Here is a 21799-nt window from a genome sequence, read left to right as displayed (position 1 = left end):
AGTAAAAATTCCGGGGTCTTTGTAAGTTACAAACATAGAAATTCATTTACAAAAAGTGTTTAATCCTGGGTAGTAATTGAAACTCTGAACTTGATTTAAAGTTAAATCTTTCCCCTCCCCTGTGGTCCAGGAGAGAGGTGGTTTCCTTCTCTCTTCTTGTGAGAGTGGAATGTCAAAAATCCATGGAAAAGAGGTGGATAGATGCAAATACAAGGAGATTTTTAGATTCATTAAGGAAAAGATTGAACTGTGAGAACACAGTGCATGCCGAAGAGGAGCATTTGTAAAATATTTCCTGTGAAACAATTTTTGGAAAAATCGGAGGATAGCTAATTTGTAAGTGTCTTTTGTGACATTGTGGCTGGTGGTTAAGCCAGGTCCCTTGGAATGCTTTCTAAACATGTAGATTTCCTCCTATGATTGTATGAATAAAAAGTTAGAATTCATTTTATTTAACTGAGGGCCATTGTTGTGATCTATCAGTGACATGTCTCCGTCAAAAAAGTTTTCACATGACAAAGGAGTGAATTTTTCTACTTTTGCTAATTCAGCATGAATTTAAATTTGTGTAAGTTATATTTTCAAAAGGGATTTAATTTGTAGCCAGGGTATTATTTTCACCGTATCTTACTGATTGGTTTTCATATAATGATAATTCACCATTCATCTCTTTGGAGTAGTTTATAGAGTCTGGTAAAATAGCAATGAGTTTTGGTTAATGGTTGAGAAACATTTGGACTTGGAACACAAAGGACTACAACCGTATAAACTTTTCTCCTGATCTAAATTTTGAAGAAAAAGTAGAGTTTATCTTTGTAAGGTGAATTCACTGAAATAGCTTTATATTTTGGTCCAACACTTTGAGCTCTTTCCTCTAAGCATATGTAATTAATCATATTTACATATGAGAGTTGATTAGATTTTTAAGATAAGAAATTCCATAAATTAATTCAAACACTGTTTTACTGCTTACTTACTTGAATACATTATTTTTTTGAGTGTGTTTAGTGATCAATACCTCAGTAATCTAGTTTTTATGCTTTACAAATCCTCTCAGTTGGAACAAATACACAATGTAAAGATAGAAGCTTATGGAACAAGCCCATAAGAATTTGATATACAAACCTTGACACAAACCCTATGTGGATTTCCTTCAGATGGGCACCAAATTTTTTTGCATATTTGAAAAAACTAAATACAATTTTAATTTACTTATTACTCAATTTAGAATTTTGATTTGTTTACATGGTATGTTGACAGGTTGCCACAGAGATGGTCAACGTTATGAAGAAGGATCAGTAATTAAAGAAAACTGCAATTCCTGGTAATGAATTTAAGTGGCACAAAACTGTCTGTGTATGTTTTCCTCAAAGGAACATTTGTGAAACAAAGCATATATTTAAATACAGATAGAATCATAAGTCATAAGATATCACATACCCATAGTTTTTATAAGCATATTTAATTTTAATAAATGTTTAAAAGCTAATCATGAATATTTCTTTTAACGTTTGAGTTTGGTGTTTGTGACAGTGGCCTGCTTTCACAAACCTCTTAATTTTAAACATTCTGATATACTACAGGAAAATCACGTGTTCTTGAACACAGTAACTATATATAAAACAAAGCTGCCTTGAAATTGATTATCCTGCAAAAAATTTACAATTACAAATGTGTCGAATCTACTGTCTCCATTGTCTTATGTTTTCAAACGCCAATGACTGGGTGATCATTTCATTTATTAATTGCCTGAAGTGGAAGATACTGAGTGGTAGCTAATGCACGTGTTGTGATTTACTTTTGCCAAGAATTAAAGTCATATGGTTAACATTAGTCAAAAATATCTTTTATGCCTTAAAAAGGTGCAACTCTGGTTACTGATTTTATAAGTATACTCCCTAAAGACCAGGCCACTTTCATAACTTTTGTATCTTTACAGCACATGCTCAGGACAGCAATGGAAATGTTCCCAGCATGTATGCCTTGTTCAACCAGGATTAATTGAACATGTCAATAAAGGAGACTATGGGTGAGAGAAATCTTGCTTTCTAGGCTTTTTAGCACCTCCCCCCCTCATTGCCCCTCAGGTTTCAAACAATGTGTTTCCTATCATTTCCTTCTAAAAATGATCATTCTTTCAAAAACAAAAAAAAGAGTGGGTGAGAAATGGGGAGGGTGGTAGAACGGCATGTGAAATTGGAATGAACAGAGGTGAACATTAAATGATTAAAAATTAAAAGGCACAAAGAGGAAATATAGAGCATGTTCTTAAATTGTTTAGGAAGGAGCAGTGTCAAGGTGTGAGTGAGGCTAGTAGGGGGAGCTTTAGTTTAAATAAGTATTCAGGCAAAATCAGGAAGTAGACAAACAGGTTCATTCATGTTCATCATCTTTCCTTCCAGTGCTGCCCTGATCCAGCCAATCATATGCTCATCTAACCTGGGTAGACTCCGACCTTCAGAAAGTAGTATTTTATCTCGATGATCCCCCAAACGACCAGTCCATCTAGACAGCGTCATCGACATGACTGATATCTAGCCAATTTCACTCACGGTTGAGTAAAAAGACTGGTTGAGCCATTTTACTTTGCTAATAAACAGAAGCTTGAACTGATTGACACTTAAAGGAAGTAACTGTTTGATGCTGTCTGATAGATTAATAAATTAAGTCACTTTTCCACTTACATAGAGGGAATTAGGTGTAGGTGCTGACACTGGCTTTCTTTACTGAACTGAAGGGAGAAGGGATGGGCCAGCTGTTTTCTGCTTCAGGATTTCTCCACTGTCACTGATCAAATTTCTATACACCCTTGAAAACATTTTCTACCTTCAGGAAAAGATTTCACGTGAGAAGACCTACTGTCAAACAACTATAAAAGTGAAGTCATCCTGAAATGCATTTTTAAAACATAGACATATCACTTCTTGCTACACCTAAGACATATGTTTCCCAGGACAGTGGGGACACTAATTTTCGATGCACCCAGAGTATTTTCTTGGAAGACACAAAAGACACTTGGAAGTCACATTTGTTGATATTAATATTCTTAAACCATTCTCAACTCCTCTGTGTGTATGTGTTTTGACAATATTTTAGGTGATAATATGATGACATTTTAAGTATTTCTAGGGAAAAACAATTATTTTCTATGGCTAAGTGATATTTAAATCATTAAAAGGACATGAGAGTATGTGTCATCATAAGAGATTATCTGAATCAGGTTCCTAAAAGGATTCAAATGCTTGAGCTAACAAGCACACACTTCCAAGAAGCCAAGATAAGCAGCCAAGCTTTCCACTGTCACAGAACCCAGGAGAAACCACAGTCTAAAGCAATGTGGAAAGAAAGTTACATAAGAGTACAGATCCAGGGCTTCCCTGGTGGCGCAGTGGTTGAGAGTCTGCCTGCCGATGCAGGGGACACGGGTTCGTGCCCCGGTCTGGGAAGATCCCACATGCCGCGGAGCGGCTGGGCCTGTGAACCATGGTCGCTGAGCCTGCGCGTCTGGAGCCTGTGCTCCGCAACGGGAGAGGCCACAGCGGTGAGAGGCCCGCGTACCGCAAAAAAAAAAAAAAAAAAAAAAAAAAAAAAAGAGTACAGATCTGTTGGGAATGTTGCCTTCCTTGGAAGGAAGAATTTTCTTTCCATCATTTGTTTATTCTGAGAGTACTCTAGGTCAATTTAAGAGGCACAGGATTTGCCTTTTAGTAGCAAACATAGATGACTTGAAGAAAAAAAAAGGTAAAGTAAAATTGCAGCAAAAGAAAATATACTCAGATCAAAGAAAAAAGTTAAGTAAAAGAGACAAAGTATGAAGAAAAGGAGTAAAACTAAAATTATTTATCAGGGAACAACAGGAGGGAGTGTAGAAAGTCCTTGAATTTAAAAGAAAGTTCTAGGGCTTCCCTGGTGGCGCAGTGGTTTAGAGTCCGTCTGCCGATGCAGGGGACACGGGTTCGTGCCCTGGTTCGGGAAGATCCCACATGCCGCGGAGTGGTTGGGCCCGTGAGCCATGGCCGCTGAGCCTGCGCGTCCGGAGCCTGTGCTCCGCAACGGGGAGAGGCCACAGCAGTGAGAGGCCCGCATAACGCAAAAAAAAAAAGAAAGTTCTAATTCTCAGATATTCACTGTTCCTGATGTTCAAGTTGTTTTCATGTATGAAAACAGAGTCATATTATAGCATTCAATGTCTATTTTAAGCGCTTTTGAAAATAGCCTACATACAAATATATACAGCCTTTGCTTTAAAACATTTATTTCTGGCATCTTGGTAGTATTTAGATCCAAATCTTTATTCATTCTGCATAGCCCACTTCAGTGCTTATTTATTCCCTATAGTATGTTGTAATGCAATTAATATTAACAAAACATGTGTTTCCCTTTTGGCACTACTGAGGATACAAATAAATAATTTCTTAGAGGAATTTACAATCTAGCTGAGGAATCCACATATCATAACTTTGTAAAAGGATTTCTAGTGATAGGGCAGTTATAAGTGGCAAATTAGTAGCACAAATAATAATCAGCAAGTTAGTGGAACAAAGGGAGAGAGAGAACAGTCTCAGTTTATCTGATGCTGTGAAACAAACCACTTCAGAATTTAGCGCCCTGAAAGCACAAGCTTTTTATTTGTTCATACTGGCAATTTGGGATGGACTTAGCTGAGGCTTTTTTCCTGGTCTCTCCTGGGGTTACTCATGTGTCCACAGACGTCTAGGGCCTCAGCTGGGGCTGCATTGTCCAGGTGGCCCCCTGCCCATGTCTGGTGGTTGGTGCTGGTTGTTGGGGGGCCCATGTGTCTCCAGCAGGACAGCCTTGGTTTCTTCACATAATGACAGTGTTCAAGCAGAACATGAGTGGAGGATGGAAATGGCTCAAGTGAGGCCAAAGCTTGAAATTTGCACATTGTCAATTTCACTGCATTCTACTGGACAAAGCAAGTTACCAGGCCAGCTCACATTCAACGGTTGGAAAAATGGACTCCATCTCTTGATGGAAAGAGCTACAAAGAATTTGTACCCATTTTTAATCCATCCTATCTCTAACCCTGATTTTTCTTATGAACTCAAAGTCTATAGACTATCTATTGAATAAGTTGACTCTGATTTCTCAAAGTCAAAAATAACCCAAACCAAAAGGACTAACCTTTTGACTTGTCCTTGGTTACTGGCATCCCCCGCTACCATGTCAACTAAGCCAGAAAATCTGAAGTTAGTTTGAGGCTTCTTTCCTCTTCACTCTCAGTCACTAGACTCTTGTAATCCCCACAAAGTTTACTTTAGAAATGTATTTCCTTTATTCTTATGCTATATTCTAGTGCATTTCTTTATCAAGCCTAGTTTGAAATGACCTGACTTTACTCTCTGTTTCCAGTCTGACTAAATTCCAACCAATTCTTTATACTTCCATGGTTATCCTTCTGAAACAAAGCTTTGATTCTGCCACTCAGCTTCTTAAAAAGTCTTCAGTGACACTCCATTGCTTTAGAATATAATTTTACTCCTCAGCATAAATAACAATCTGTTCCAAATGCTTTACTGCCTCATCTTTTACACTCTTTCCAGCCCCTGTCTCTCTGCTCGCTCTCAGAGTTTAAGTGTTCTACTTATCTGCTATTCCCTAAATGTTATTCCAAATTTCAAACCTGCTTTGCTCCAGAGTTGCCTTTATTTAGAATAAATTATCTATTTCCTCACATCTGGCTGTCTAATTCATTCTCATCCTTCCAGGCTGAGCACTAAAAAGTCACTTTCTGTAAAAAAATTCTTCTAACTCCTTCAGGAAGAGTTATGTTTCAGTCCTCTACTCTGATCAGATTTTGACCTACCGCTAATAAATTATACATACTGAAGTCATTTCTCTTTTGTAGGCTTTTTTAGAGTATGAGCTTTCTGAAGGTAGAGAAATTTATTTCTGTGTCCCCAGTGTTTACTGAAGAATGTGATAGATAAATTAAGAATGTTCAGGAAATGCTAACTTGGGTTAAAAGGAAAGTGATGACAGACATAGAGGACAGACTGGTTGTTGCCAAGGGAGAGGTGGGGTAGGAGAAGGCTGGATTGGGAGTTTGGGACTAGCAGATGCAAACTAGTATATATAGGATGGATAAACAGCAAGGTCCTACTGTATAGCACAGGAACTATATTCAATATCCTGTGATAAAGCATAATGGAAAAGAATATGAAAGAGAATATATATATATGGATATATAACTGAATCACTTTGCTGTACAGCAGAAATTAACACAACATTGTAAATCAACTATACTTCAATTAAAAAAAGAATTGATGAGCCTAGGTCAAAAAGGATGATGCAGAGCAGTGGTGCTATTCATGCTTTTCTGAGCATAAATTATAGTAAATCATACATGTAACTTTATGACCTAGTACACACACACACACACACACACACACGTACTTGTACATATACTTAAATGTATATAAATAGTACTTACCCTCACTCTGTCCTATAAACTCTAATATTTCCTATTGTTTCTCTTATATTCTATTTTATCTTTTAAAATACTGATCCCTATTCACTAAATTGAATGATTAATTAAATGGCCCCAAAATGTCTCAGTGTTTGAAAACTACTAGTGTAGGGCACCAAAAACATATTTTACTGTTGCGTGATTTTGCCTAAGGCTGATCCTGGTGGTCTCTTAAATAAACCTGCAATGTCTAATATATTCAAAAGTTTCTTTATTGAAATTCCCTGAATGATGGAGATCACATTTAAAAATTATGGCTCAAAGTTGCTTCAAGTTTTATGAACTAACAGATCTTGTAAAAGAAAAGAATTAACTTGCCAGGCATATTATTTTATTTTATTATTATTTTTTTTTGCGGTACGTGGGCCTTTCACTGTTGTGGCCTCTCCCGTCGCGGAGCACAGGCTCCGGACGCGCAGGCTCAGCAGACGTGGCTCACGGGCCCAGCCGCTCCACAGCATGTGAGATCTTCGTGGACCGGGGCACGAACCCGTGTCCTCTGCATCACCAGGCGGACTCTCAACCACTGTGCCACCAGGGAAGCCCACCAGGCTTGTTACTGAAAATTGAGTCATATCTTCAATCATTCATAAGAGCCTTTCACACTGTAAACAATTTTGGTGATAAACACAACATGATAGAGTTTAGATTTGCCTTAAGTACTGAAAATGTATTGTCCTTACGTTGTAGCTAATTCAAACAAACAATGATTAAATTACTTTCATTTTTCTGATTTTTCATCTCCTATCATCTCTTAAGGAATTGTTATCTTGAAATCTCATCATTAGGTTTTGAAAATAAAGCTTACTTTTTTATGTAAGGGCACAAAATATGTCTAAAAAAAAGGTACTTTTTTGTTATCTAATTTTACATCAGTTGAATTTATATTATATTAATAATGACTAATATTATTGAGCATTTACCACAAATTAACTCATTTAATATATAATAGAATATTTCAATAAAATGTTTCAATAAAATTAATTAGTGTTGCTGTAATCTTTTTAAGTATAACTATTTTATCCTCAATTTTTCATGGATACTTGTTTTTACATGGTCAGCTTCTTTTCAAATCTAAATTATAAATAAAACAGATTTCCCAATTTAACCTATAAGTACATTTCTGAACATTCAAGCTTCTTTCTAAAATACATTTAATGACATTTAGAAGAAACTGCATATATTGGCCTTATTATCACTAAAATCCCTTTACTGTATGTGGAGATTCAATATTCTTAAATTTAGTCTATATTAATGCAGCCTTAGGTTCCTCATTTGAGACACTAAAATAATTGATATAGACCTACTTTAAGAAGAGTGATATGCTTCCCTATTAATCAATAATGCATCATTAATATAATGAATATCTAGCTTTCAGTAACAGTTCCAATTTTGTCAGATTTGTTTCTATATAATTTCAGAAATATAAATGAACATGCAATGATAAAAGTGACATCATGTAACCTGTACCCATGTTTCTCTTTCATTTGTAAGGCAGATGGACAGCCCAGAACTACAGCCAGTTCTGGGGAATGACTTTGGAGGAGGGTTTCAAATATCGCCTTGGCACCATGCCACCCAGCCCCTTGCTTCTGAGTATGAATGAAGTGGCAGTAAGTATCCTCTCTGTTTGACTCATGTATGTGTGTGTGTGTATAAGTGTGTTCATAGGTGCATATAAAGCAATTTTAAATAACTAAAATAGTGAGTTTAGTGCTTTCCGAGATAATTTTGTCATATAAATTAAAAAAAACCTTTCCCCAAAATGGTTGTTACATACCCCCCAAATTTTCATGTGGACTTTGAAATTTCACTAATACTAATTAGATATAGTTTCCTCTCTTCAGGAATGATTGTGCTCATTTACATTGCTAATCATTGCAGAGAAATTCATGTTTCTGATGATTGGCTTGTCGGTGACCCAATGCTTAAGCAAGTCATTAGTTGTCTTTAATTTTCTTTTTCTAAGTAAACTTAGTTATTTTGTGAATTCATCAAAACAGAGTTTTGACAGCTCTTGGGTACTCCATTATGAAATGAAGATAAAATAAATGCCAGTAACTGCAGACAGGTATGCTATGATGACTAGCAGAAGTTTATCCTCAAAAATCCTCACATTTTCCATTTAAAGAACACCTTCAAATTTCCCTGATGAGCTGGCAAACTCCTTCATGAAATTGCCATGTTTCGTAACACCCTCATGTTTCTAATACTATTGTATTGGTTTTCCCTTTCATTTTCAAGTGGTGTTATCTTCTGATAATATGTACCTTGCATAAAGAATCTTCCACCTGTCTAGTTATCACAGATGTCTAACTTAGAGCTGCAGTTTTACCATCCCATTTGTGGTGTCTCTCAGTTGAGATTTTGATTGTATTCAAGGCCTGCTACAAATGTCCAAGGCATTTGTATCATTTTTTTTTTGTTTGTTTAGATTCCACATATAAGTGATATCATATGATATTTGTCTTTCTCTGTCTGACTTACTTCAAAAACAAACTTTTGGTTACCAAAGGGGAAGGGTGGGAGGGAGGAATAAATTAGGAGTTTGGGATTAACATATACACACTACTATATACAAAATAGATTGTCAACAAAGACCTACTGTAGAGCACAGGGAACTATACTCAGTATTCTGTAATAACCTATATGGGAAAGAATCTGAAAAAGAATGGGTATGTGTATATGGATAAATGAATCACTTTGCTGTATACCTGAAACTAACACAACACTGTAAATTAACTATACTCCAATATAAACTAAAAATTAAATTTAAAAAAATGTCCAGGGCAGAGAGGGGTTCCCTGGCTGCTGGAGAACTGGCTCTTCCTTCTGCAATGAAGGTGTCAGGTCCTGGCTGCCCGGAAGCTCTCAGCATCTCAGAGCAAGCAGGGCTGTTATTTATGCTGTTGGATGAGTTGTAAATCCACAAGTTCCTCATTAAATGTTCAATGTGCTTTGCTTTCAAAAGATGTAATCCCCTGACTTATTATTCCAGTTCAAATTCCAGTAGCAGGACTTGCTAAATTATAACTAGTATCAGAAAAGATCATAATAGCTGCCATGTATTGAGTAGTTGTGCCCCAATCACTCTTATCAGCACTTTCATACATTATCTCATCTAATTCCCAGCTTGATGTAGTGGGTACTGTAATTCTCCACATTTTAAAGACAAGAACATTGACACAGAGAGAGGCCAAGTCACACGGAGATGGAGAGGAGAGAAAAGCCACCATAGAATTACTTAAATGGCAGAGTCAGGACTTTAAAAGATCTGCCCCCAAACGGTTCCTAGACTTCTGGTATAATCAGTTAGCTTTGGTCAGTTCAGGTTCAAAACAGCAAAAAGTCTTTTAATCTTGGAGCCAGAACTAACTTTATGAAATGATCAGCTTAGATATATTTTTGGATTTTTTCCACAATCATTGAGACATAACATCTTTAGAGGTGTGGCTCATATTCATAGCTTTTATTGACTTACTTATAAGATCAATTGCAAAAGAGTTATTTTTTCTGGCTGTTTACTTTTTCAATTTTGTCCTTATCTATCTGGAAAAAAAGAGACAGAAGTGTTTAGGAAAATAATAAATTCACCCTCTTTATAAGGATTACTCTTTCTCTTGCTTTTAGTGAAGGTCCCAGTTAGCCAAATACTCATTTGGGTGTCAATATACATTTTTTCTTGATTCTTTCTAACATTTCCTTTTGAAGCTCTATTTTTTTTTTGCAATTTAGAGTATTTTATATTATAGAGAAAATGAGGTATGTTTCTTTCCCAGGTTGCCACTCACTGTAGCATAGAAAAAGGCAATCTAATTCTAAATCATTTATTGGCTCCTAGGGATTTGTTTGCATAAAAGTGACTATGGTGATATTTAAATGAAAAATCTTAATGACTAGTACTCTGGGAGAATTTAAATTACCTAGTGCTATGAATTAATGTAATAAAGTAGCTAAGTAATTCCAGGAAAGCAATAAGGAAAATTTGGCTGATCTGTAAGACTTCTGCTACACACAAGGACTTAGCTTCCCATTTCTAAGGCACAGTAGCTTCAGGGCTGAGGTCCTTTCAAAAAGTTTGTGAGTGTTTCCCTGGTGGCGCAGTGGTTGAGAGTCCGCCTGCCGATGCAGGGGACGTGGGTTCGTGCCCCGGTCCGGGAAGATCCCACATGACGCGAAGCGGCTGGGGCCGTGAGCCATGGCCGCTGAGCCTGCGCGTCCGGAGCCTGTGCTCCGCAGCGGGAGAAGCCACAACAGTGAGAGGCCCGCGTACGGCAAAAAAAAAAAAAAAGTTTCTGAGTGTTGGAGTTGTCCTTATACCTGGTCAGAAGATATCAGAAAATCAGAAATACAACAAGAACTTCAATGAAGAATGTGGGGTCTATATGAACTAAGTTAAACTGGTAGCCACAGGAAGAGCTTTAAAAATAGATTAATTCTTTGCCTGGTGACTACATAGAAAATACCCTCAATACATCAAATTGCCTCTGAAGAGTGAAAATGAATTCTTTTGTGTGGGTATGCTTCTGGATAACTCCCTCCCCCCCAACTGTCCCCCAATTTTTTAAAATACCATTTTCAACATAGGATGGTATATATATATACACTTAGGGTAGGCAGTTGCCAACAGTGGGAATGATTTTTCTGAGAAAATTCACTGCATCCCCAGCCTAAAACACCTCCCTTTCCTTGAGCCCATTACCTGGATGAGAACAGAGATTCACCAAATTCTTTATCTTGGGTAGGAAAGATGAGCCATGAGTCATTCCCAGTTCCTGGGAAAGCTCTCCTTTAGCTGGTTCCCTGGCTACCTTGCTTGACTTCAGTCACTAGTCCCATAATGTGTCTGCTGAACGTACATTAGAAGAATATCAATAGGTCTTATACAAAGAGTTCCATGATTATATAAATATGAAAAAATCTGTTTAATCTGGATGAATTAGTTCAATTCAAATGATTTTTTGTGGAGTGTGATTCATAATAATGAGGAATAGAAATATGTTGATCATGGGAGGTTAGAAAAAACTAACTTAAGGATTTTGAGAGCCTTTCCTGGATGGCAATCCTATGTGAAGGCAGACAAAAGGAAACAAAAACTTACTGTTTTCTCTGGGTACAAGCAGACTGGATGAGAGGAAGTGAGAAAAAGGGAAAGAAAGAAGGCCAAGAGGGTCCTGCCTAGACCATGCAGCTTATTGTTTTCTATGAAGATTCTCTTCACCCACTTTAAAATTATGTCTAGTGTCAGGTCAAAAATGCCAGCTGATCAATCTTTGCCTAACTTTTCCCTAAAAGCGTTTTCTTGAGATTGTTCAAAGCAATGTCTTGATTGGACAGCTCTGTTCCAAATTGTTGTACACTAAATATGTTAAGAATGATTAGACGATTCTCTGTCAGTCCATTGAGACTGTGTATTTGCTTGCATAGATTCACAACGGGACTGATGTAGCTCCCTACAGGAACTTTAAATACTGCCACTTGAGCCTTTTGTCTCCTTATGGTACAAAACAGGTGATTACACGGTTAAAATCTTATTTCAATATTTCTCAACATTTGTGCCATGGACCACCAATCCTGCAAGATTTGGAATAAAGGTGTCCTATCTGTGGTCAAATACACTTGTGAAATGGTGTATTGTATCTTTCTTCCGAAGAGGCACACTATTCACTAGTATATTGAGGACACTAAGAACTCTTCTTCCAATGACCTTTTTTCCACCCCGTGTTTCCTAAACTCATGACATCAGAGAACCTTTTCTTCTTCGTTTGTTTATAATGACTGTTAATACTTCCCAAGATTTAGATTCCACAGAACACACTTTAGGAGCTGCTAACATAAGCTAAAATATTGAAAGAAAAGTGCTGGAGAGAGCAGAAGTATATTCAGGGCTAAAACAGAACTTAATGCCTCAGAAAGAAAACAATTATTATGACTGTATGCAAAATTGGCATGGGCTGAGGTCCTTTGGAGCCAGCAGAAGCATCACAGTTGAAGTCTGTTAATAGGCACATGTAGGCAGTGCGTTTAGTCACGTGGCCCCATTTCACATACCGAGATGGACATGAGATCTGCATCCAGTGTGCTTGGCTCTTAGTCTGGCTGAAATGATGGCAGCAGTGGTACCCAGTTCACAGGGCTGTAAGAAGTCCATGAAATGATGAATAAGGAGTATTTTAGCACACAGACTGTATAGTAGAGCATTAATGAAATGTTATTATATAATATACAAAGTGGTTCTTTCTCCCTCGGATTAAGCTTGGGAAACTAGCAAGTTTCTGAAATAGGTAAATTTTGTAAGAGCTAAATTACCCAGAACTTAATCATTTGGAGGATTTTCTTTCATAAAGAAAGGTGTAGCTCTGGGTTTATTGGCCCTGACAGAGATTATATATTTTTGATAACCTGAAAGTTCTTCTACTATGCTCCTGAATCAAATCAAATCAAATCATGTCAAATCAAATCTAATCAAAGCAACCGTTCTGTACCTGATTATTTTTCCAGGAATTTAAATTTGGGAGATAACTTCAAGAGGCTTCCCTGTGTTATATTGTATTATAAATATTGCAAACATTTTGAATAAAACATACTATTTTCAAACAGAGATAGGGAAATTCAGAGTTCATTTTTCTACTTGGCTTAGTTAAAAAATATGTTTTTAATAGTTTTGTTGTTCATTTCCCAGGGAGAACAATAAAGTTAACAAAGCTATCACAGATAAATATCACATCTTAGGTGGAGCTATCAATATTTAGAAATTATTAAAACATTAAGAAGGCTGGTATAGCATTTAAAACCTGTAGCTTTACTATATTATACAGTATCAGATTGATGTATGTAAAAATGTTCTAAATTTTTTTTTGTCAGCCTCATAGTTTACTAGTACATCTTTTCTCAGTCACCCAATACAGAAGATTTTAGTGTGTCTAAGTTGGCATTACCAACAAAGAAAAAATAACATCTTTTTCTATTGTTTTTTGGAAGTTAAAGTAAAATTGTATTTTATGTGTTATGTAATAACTTTTAAAACCAATGATCATTGAGACGAGAAAGGGAAATTTATTTCATTGTCTGGATACTTTATCATTATTTAGATAAGACATGGTATTTGATTGACTGGATCTATTTCTCTAGGAAGAATTTGTTTTTTCCTCTCTGAAATATATTTTAGTGATAGTAAGTACTGAGGGATGAAAGGTACCTTTGGAAAAAATCAGAGTGACTACTACCAGTTTTTGTTTTTACCTCTCATAGGTTATTGAAATTTTTTATTTGATTAGTTTTAATTTAATTATGTAATTAAAATTTAATTTAATTAACTAACCTACCTGAACAAACATCTACTTAATATCAATAATGTGTGTCACCCGTGTAAAGCATCTTGTAGAAACCAAAACACTGATTAGAAAAGTGAAAAACACAGTTCTATAGTTATATTCTTAATATATTATTGAACAAAAATGACTATTCTTTTCCATAAAATTGATGTTTAGCTCCACACATATGAACATGAGGCAAATGGCGTCAGGCTTTTATAATAATTGTATAGCATAGAGTAGGCGCCACTGATGCTGCAAAAGAGCATCACAGCCAGATGTTATGGTGGATTCTGTTTAAGTACATACTTCACTCAGCTCATTTCAGAATCTCCTCTGCTCAGTGGGTAAAGAACCAGGGACAGAATGATTTGTCTCTGAATTAAGAGTCTTAAAATTCAAATAGCATTGAAGCATTTCCTCATGTCTCCTCCAGGCTCTCTCCTTTCTTTCTCTCCTTCTCCAAATAGAACCTCAAACCCTTCAGCAAAGTTTAGGAAATACGCACTGTCCTCACTCCTTATCCAGCTGAACTTGTGGCAGAATGAATGTCTCATCTGTCAAATCAGTTTCCGAGTTGTCAGTTTATTTTCTTTACTAAGGTTTGATGCATAGCACTGTGATGTAATTGAGCATGACTTGACCAATGCCATGGGGCTGAATTGATCACTGCAGGACATATCTTCAAAAAGAAATGTGAAGATTCATTTTTTCCCTTCTCTGGGAACAAAAATTTGGGGCTGTTAAAAGGTAGATTCCTGAGGTGATTTGGTGTGTTGATATAGGGAGCCTGCGTGTTGATATCTGTTCACCAGTGCCGAATAGAAATGCAGAGACAGAGTTTTGGGTGAAGTAGAAAAGAATAGCTTCATTGCTTTGTCAGGCAAAGGGGGCCACAGCGGGCTAATGCCCTCAAAACCGTGTGTCCCGCCCTGGAGGGGGCAGTGAGGAGTCTTACAGTGTTCAAGAAGCAGGGCGTGGTCAGTTTGTAGACATTCTTCTCATTGGTTGGTGGTGAGGTAATTGGGAGTCAGCATTATCAACCTTCCAGCTCCAACCGGTCTGCAGTCTAAGTGCTTGTGGGCAGCATACAGTTAACTTCTTCCACGTGGTAAGGGTTTCAGTACCTGCAAAACAGCTCAAAGGACATGGCTCAGAATATTATCTCTAGTCCTTGAGAAAGAACTAAAGGTCCTTGACTTAGTTTAATGGTTAAAGTATTCTTATTTTGTCTTACTTGACTGTTTCCGTTTCTTTCTGCATTTTCTCACCTCTCTGATTAAATTTATTCTTTGACTAAAGTTTTTCTAGAGACAAAAGGTAGGCAGAGGACATGGGTGTGGGTCTATTTTGGAAGACCTCATATTGTCTGGCTTGGTTACATGGACTCCCCAAATTTGGGTCTATCTAGTTCATACTGTGGTTCTTGCCAAAGTGCGTTCCATGAAACACTAGTCCTCTGATCTGCTTCACAATAAAACTGATGTGAAATCAAAGGAAAGTAAGTAAAATACTTTGCATTGGGTCATGCACATTAAAAATCACAAACATTATTTTCATTTCTTAGAGACTCTCAGCAGCACTTAGGTAGTTTATAAAAACTACTGCATTGAGGACAAAAATCTATTTAATTGTTAAAACCAGTTTCTCAGAACTGTTTGATTAATCAGCTCCTCCTTTTGTAATTATCTATTACAATTTCTCAGAACTAGTGTTCTAATGAAGTCGTTTTAGGAAATATCAGTTCATCAATCTCCAGAGGCATATTTTCTTCACTTTTTTACAACTCTAAAATTGGGAGGCTTCTTACATTTGATGATGTCCTGGGTTCAATGAAATATGGTATTGCCCTACTATAGCATCTTTTTTTTTTTTTCTTTTGGGAATGATTTCTTTTTTATTTCTTTTTTATTTTTAACATCTTTATTGGAATATAATTGCTTTACAATGGTGTGTTAGTTTCTGCTTTATAACAAAGTGAATCAGTTATACATATATGTATGTTCCCATACTCTTCCCTCTTGTGTCTCCCTCCCTCCCACCCTCCCTATCCAACCCCTCTAGGTGGTCACAAAGCACCGAGCTGATCTCCCTGTGCTATGTGGCTGCTTCCCACTAGCTATCTATTTTACGTTTGGTAGTGTATATATGTCCATGCCACTCTCTCACTTTGTAACAGCTTACCCTTCCCCCTCCCCATATCCTCAAGTCCATTCTCTAGTAGGTCTGTGTCTTTATTCCTGTCTTACCCCTAGGCTCTTCATGACATTTTTTTTTGAATTCCATATATATGTGTTAGCATACGGTATTTGTCTTTCTCCTTCTGACTTACATCACTCTGTATGACAGAATCTAGGTCCATCCACCTCATTACAAATAGCTCAATTTCATTTCTTTTCATGGCTGAGTAATATTCCATTGTATATATGTGCCACATCTTCTTTATCCATTCATCCGATGATGGACCCTTAGGTTGTTTTCATCTCCTGGCTAGTGTAGATAGAGCTGCAATGAACATTTTGGTACATGACTCTTTTTGAATTATGGTTTTCTCAGGGTATATGCCCAGTACTGGGTTTGCTGGGTCATATGGTAGTTCTATTTGTAGTTTTTTAAGGAATCTCCCTACTGTTCTCCATAGTGGCTGTACCAATTCACATTCCCACCAGCAGTGCAAGAGTGTTCCCTTTTCTCCACACCCTCTCCAGCATTTATGGTTTCTAGATTTTATGATGATGCCATTCTGACTGGTGTGAGATGATATCACATTGCAGTTTTGATATGCATTGCCCTAATGATTAATGATGTTGAGCATTCTTTCATGTGTTTGTTGGCAGTCTGTATACCTTCTTTGGAGAAATGTCTATTTAGGTCTTCAGCCCATTTTTGGATTGGGTTTTTGTTTTTTTGTTATTGAGCTGCATGAGCTGCTTGTAAATTTTGGAGATTAATCCTTTGTCAGTTGCTTCATTTGCAAATATTTTTTCCCATTCTGAGGGTTGTCTTTTGGATTTGTTTATGGTTTCCTGTGCTGTGCAAAAGCCTTGTAGTTTCATTAGGTCCCATTTGTTTATTTTTGTTTTTATTTCCATTTCTCTAGGAGGTGGGTCAAAAAGGATCTTGCTGTGATTTATGTCATAGAGTGTCCTGCCTATGTTTTTCTCTAAGAGTTTGATAGTTTCTGGCCTTACATTTAGGTCTTTAATCCATTTTGAGCTTATTTTTGTGTATGGTGTTAGGGAGGGATCTAATCTCATATTTTTTCATGTACCTGTCCAGTTTTCCCAGCACCACTTATTGAAGAGGCTGTCCATTCTCTACTGTACATTCCTGCCTCCTTTATCAAAGACAAGGTGACCATATGTGCGTGGGTTTATCTCTGGGCTTTCTATCCTGTTCCATTGATCTATATTTCTGTTTTTGTGCCAGTACCATACTGTCTTGATTACTGTAGCTTTGCAGTGTAGTCTGAAGTCAGGGAGCCTGATTCCTCCAGCTCCTTTTTCCTTCTCAAGATTGCTTTGGCTATTCGGGGTCTTTTGTGTTTCCATACAAATTATGAAATTTTTTGTTCTAGTTCTGTGAAAAATGCCAGTGATAGTTTGATAGGGATTGCATTGAATCTGTAGATTGCTTTGGGTAGTAGAGTCATTTTCACAATGTTGATTCTTCCAATCCAAGAACATGGTATATCTCTCCATCTATTTGTATCACCTTTAATTACTTTCATCAGTGTCTTATAATTTTCTGCATACAGGTCTTTTGTCTCCTTAGGTAGGTTTATTCCTAGATATTTTATTCTTTTTGTTGCATTGGTAAATGGGAGTGTTTTCTTGATTTCAATTTCAGATTTTTCATCATTAGTGTATAGGAATGCCAGAGATTTCTGTGCATGAATTCTGTATCCTGCTACTTTACCAAATTCATTGATTAGTAGTTTTCTGGTAGCATCTTTAGGATTCTCTATGTATAGTATCATGTCCTGCAAACAGTGACAGCTTTACATCTTATTTTCCGATTTGGATTCATTTATTTTCTTTTCTTCTCTGATTGCTGTCGCTAAAACTTCCAAAACTATGTTGAATAAGAGTGGTGAGAATGGGCAACCTTATCTTCTTCCTGATCTTAGTGGAAATGCTTTCAGTTTTTCACCATTGAGGATGATGTTGGCTGTGGGTTTGTCATATATGGCCTTTATTATGTTGAGGAAAGTTCCCTCTATGCCTACTTCCTGGAGGGTTTTTATCATAAATGCGCATTGAATTTTGTCAAAAGCTTTCTTTACATCTATTGAGATGACCATATGGTTTTTCTCCTTCAATTAGTTAATACGGTGTATTACATTGATTGATTTGCGTATATTGAAGAAGCCTTCCATTCCTGGGATAAACCCCACTTGATCATAGTGTATGATTCTTTTAATGTGCTGTTGGATTCTGTTTGCTAGTATTTTGTTGAGGATTTTTGCAACTATGTTCATCAGTGATATTGGCCTGTAGTTTTCTTTCTTTGTTACATCTTTTGTTTTGATATCAGAGTGATGGTGGCCTCGTAGAATGAGTTTGGGTGTGTTCCTCCCTCTGCTATATTTTGGAAGAGTTTGAGAAATATAGGTGTTAGCTCTTCTCTAAATGTTTGATAGAATTCGCCTGTGAAGCCATCTGGTCCTGGACTTTTGTTTGTTGGAAGATTTTTAATCACAGTTTCAATTTCGGTGCGTGTGATTGGTCTGTTCATATTTTCTATTTCTTCCTGATTCAGTCTTGGCATGTTGTGCATTTCTAAGAATTTGTCCATTTCTTCCAGGTTGTCCATTTTGTTGGCATAGAGTTGCTTGTAGTAATCTCTCATGATCCTTTGTATTTCTGCAGTGTCAGTTGTTACTTCTCCTTTCAATTTCTAATTCTATTGATTTGAGTCTTCTCCCTTTTTTTCTTGATGAGTCTAGCTAATGGTTTATCAATTTTGTTTATCTTCTCAAACAACCAGCTTTTAGTTTTATTGATCTTTGCTATCATTTCCTTCATTTCTTTTTCATTTTTTTCTGATCTGACCTTTATGATTTCTTTCCTTCTGTTAACTTTGGGGTTTTTTTTTTGTTCTTCTTTCTCTAATTCTAGGTGCAAGGTTAGGTTGTTTATTCGAGATGTTTCCTGTTTCTTAAGGTAGGATTGTATTGCTATAAACTTCGCTCTTAGAACTGCTTTTGCTGCATCTCATAGGTTTTGGGTTGTCTTGTCTCCATTGTCATTTGTTTCTAGGTATTTCTTGATTTCCTCTTTGATTTCTTCAGTGATCACTTGGTTATTAAGTAGTGTATGGTTTAGCCTCCATGTGTTTGTATTTTTTACAGATCTTTTCCTGTAATTGATATCTAGTCTCATAGCGTTGTGGTCAGAAAAGATACTTGATACAATTTCAATTTTCTTAAATTTACCAAGGCTTGATTTGTGACCCAAGATATGATCTATCCTGGAGAATGTTCCATGAGTACTTGAGAATAAAGTGTATTCTGCTGTTTTTGGATGGAATGTCCTATAAATATCAATTAAGTCCTTCTTGTTTAATGTATCATTTAAAGCTTGTGTTTCCTTATTTATTTTCATTTTGGAAGATCTTTCCATGGGTGAAAGTGGGGTTTTAAAGTCCCCTACTATGAATGTGTTACTGTCGATTTTCCCTTTCATGGCTGTTAGTATTTGCCTTATGTATTGAGGTGCTCCTATGTTAGGTGCATAAATATTTACAATTGTTATATCTTCTTCTTGGATTGATCCCTTGATCATTATGTGGTGTCCTTCTTTGTCTCTTCTAATAGCCTTTATTTTAAAGTCTATTTTTTCTGATATGAGAATTGCTACTCCAGCTTTCTTTTGGTTTCCATTTGCATGGAATATCTTTTTCCATCCCCTCACTTTCAGTCTGTATGTGTCTCTAGGTCTGAAGTGGGTCTCTTGTAGACATCATATATATGGGTCTTTTTTTGGTATCCATTCAGCCAATCTGTGTCTTTTGGTGGGAGCATTTAATCCATTTACATTTAAGGTAATTATTGATATGTATGTTCCTATTCCCATTTTCTTAATTGTTTTGTGTTTGTTATTGTAGGTCTTTTCCTTCTCTTGTGTTTCTTGCCTAGAGAAGATCCTTTAGCATTTTTTGTAAAGGTGGTTTTGTGGTGCTGAACTCTCTTAGATTTTGCTTGTTTGTAAAGGTTTTAATTTCTCCATCAAATCTGAAAGAGATCCTTGCTGGGTAGAGTAAACTTGGTTGTAGGTTTTTCTCCTTCATTACTTTAAATATGTCCTGCCAGTCCCTCTGGCTTGCAGAGTTTCTGCTGAAAGGTCAGCTGTTAACCTTATGGGGATTCCCTTGTGTGTTATTTGTTGTTTTCCCCTTGCTGCTTTTAATATGTTTTCTTTGAAGTTAATTTTTGACAGTTTGATTAATATGTGTCTTGGCATGTTTCTCCTTGGATTCATCCTGTATGGGACTCTGTGCTTCCTGGACTTGATTAACTATTTCCTTTCCCATATTAGGGAAGTTTTCAACTATAATCTCTTCAAATATTTTCTCAGTCCCTTTCTTTTTCTCTTCTTCTTCTGGAACCCCTATAATTCGAATGTTGGTGCGTTTAATATTGTCTCAGAGGTCTCTGAGACCGTCTTCAGTTCTTTTCATTCTTTTTTCTTTATTCTGCTCTGCAGTGGTTATTTCCACTATTCTATCTTCCAGGTCACTTATCCGTTCTTCTACCTCAGTTATTCTGCTATTGATCTCTTCTAGAGTATTTTTAATTTCATTTATTGCATTTTTCATCATTGCTTCTTTCATCTTTAGTTCTTCTAGGTCATTGTTAAACGTTTTTTGCATTTTCTCTATTCTATTTCCAAGATATTGGATCATCTTTACTATCATTATTCTGAATTATTTTTCAGGTAGACTGCCTATTTCCTCTTCATTTGTTAGGTCTGGTGGGTTTTTATCTTGCTTCTTCATCTGCTGTGTGTTTTTCTGTCTTCTCATTTTGCTTATCGTATTGTGTTTGGGGTCTCCTTTTTGCAGGCTGCAGGTTCATAGTTCCTGTTGTTTTTGGTGTCTGTCCCCAGTGGCTAAGGTTGGTTCAGTGGGTTGTGTAGGCTTCCTGGTGGAGGGGGCTAGTGCCTGTGTTCTTGTGGATGAGACTGGATCTTGTCTTTCTGGTAGGCAGGTCCATGTCTGGTGGTGTGTTTTGAGGTGTCTGTGGACTTATTATGATTTTAGGCAGTCTCTCTGCTAATGGGTGGGGTTGTGTTCCTGTCTTGCTAGTTGTTTGGCATAGGGTGTCCAGCACTGTAGCTTGATGGTCGTTGAGTGAAGCTGGGTGTTGGTGTTGAGATGGAGATCTCTGGGTGATTTTCGCCGTTTGATATTATGTGGTGCTGGGAGGTCTCTTGTGGACCAGTGTCCTGAAGTTGGCTCTCCCACCTCAGAGGCACAACACTGACTCCTGGCTGCAGCACCAAGAGCCTTTCATCCACAGAATGAAAGGGAGAAAAAGTATAAAGAAAGAAAGAAAGAGGATAAAAAAAAAATAAAATAAAGTAAGGTAAAATAAAATAAAGTTATTAAAATGAAAAAATAATTACTCAGAAAGAAATTTTTTTAAAAAGTAGAAGACAAAACAAAACAAAACAAAACAAAAAACGGACAGATAGAACCCTAGGACAAATGGTGAAAGAAAAGCTATACAGACAAAATCTCACCCAGAAGCATACACATAGACACTCACCAAAAGGGGAAAAGGGGAAAAAATCATAAATCTTGCTCTCAAAGTCCACCTCCTCAATTTGGGATGATTTCTTGTCTATTCAGGTATTCTACAGATGCAGTGTATATCAAGTTGATTGTGGAGATTTAATCCGCTGCTCCTGAGACTGCTGGGAGAGATTTCCCTGTCTCTTCTTTGTTCGCACAACTCCCGGGGTTCAGCTTTGGATTTGGCCCCGCCTCTGCG

The 21799-nt window shown here is 36.8% G+C and overlaps 1 protein-coding gene across 1 annotated transcript in view; it reads left to right on the top strand.

Moving 5' to 3' along the window:
- The window catches only part of TINAG (tubulointerstitial nephritis antigen), a 94617-nt gene that overhangs the window by 7351 nt on the left and 65467 nt on the right, over positions 1-21799 (top strand). The window contains exons 2-4 of the mRNA XM_065885389.1: positions 1261-1324; positions 1940-2029; positions 7989-8103. Coding sequence (XP_065741461.1) covers positions 1261-1324; positions 1940-2029; positions 7989-8103 — 269 coding nt within the window. The remainder of the gene's footprint in view (positions 1-1260; positions 1325-1939; positions 2030-7988; positions 8104-21799) is intronic.

Source organism: Phocoena phocoena, chromosome 10, assembly GCF_963924675.1.
Source record: "Phocoena phocoena chromosome 10, mPhoPho1.1, whole genome shotgun sequence".
Taxonomy (NCBI): Eukaryota; Metazoa; Chordata; class Mammalia; order Artiodactyla; family Phocoenidae; genus Phocoena; species Phocoena phocoena.
Note: the sequence above shows the minus strand (reverse complement) of the source record. Positions and strands in the feature narration are given on the sequence as shown.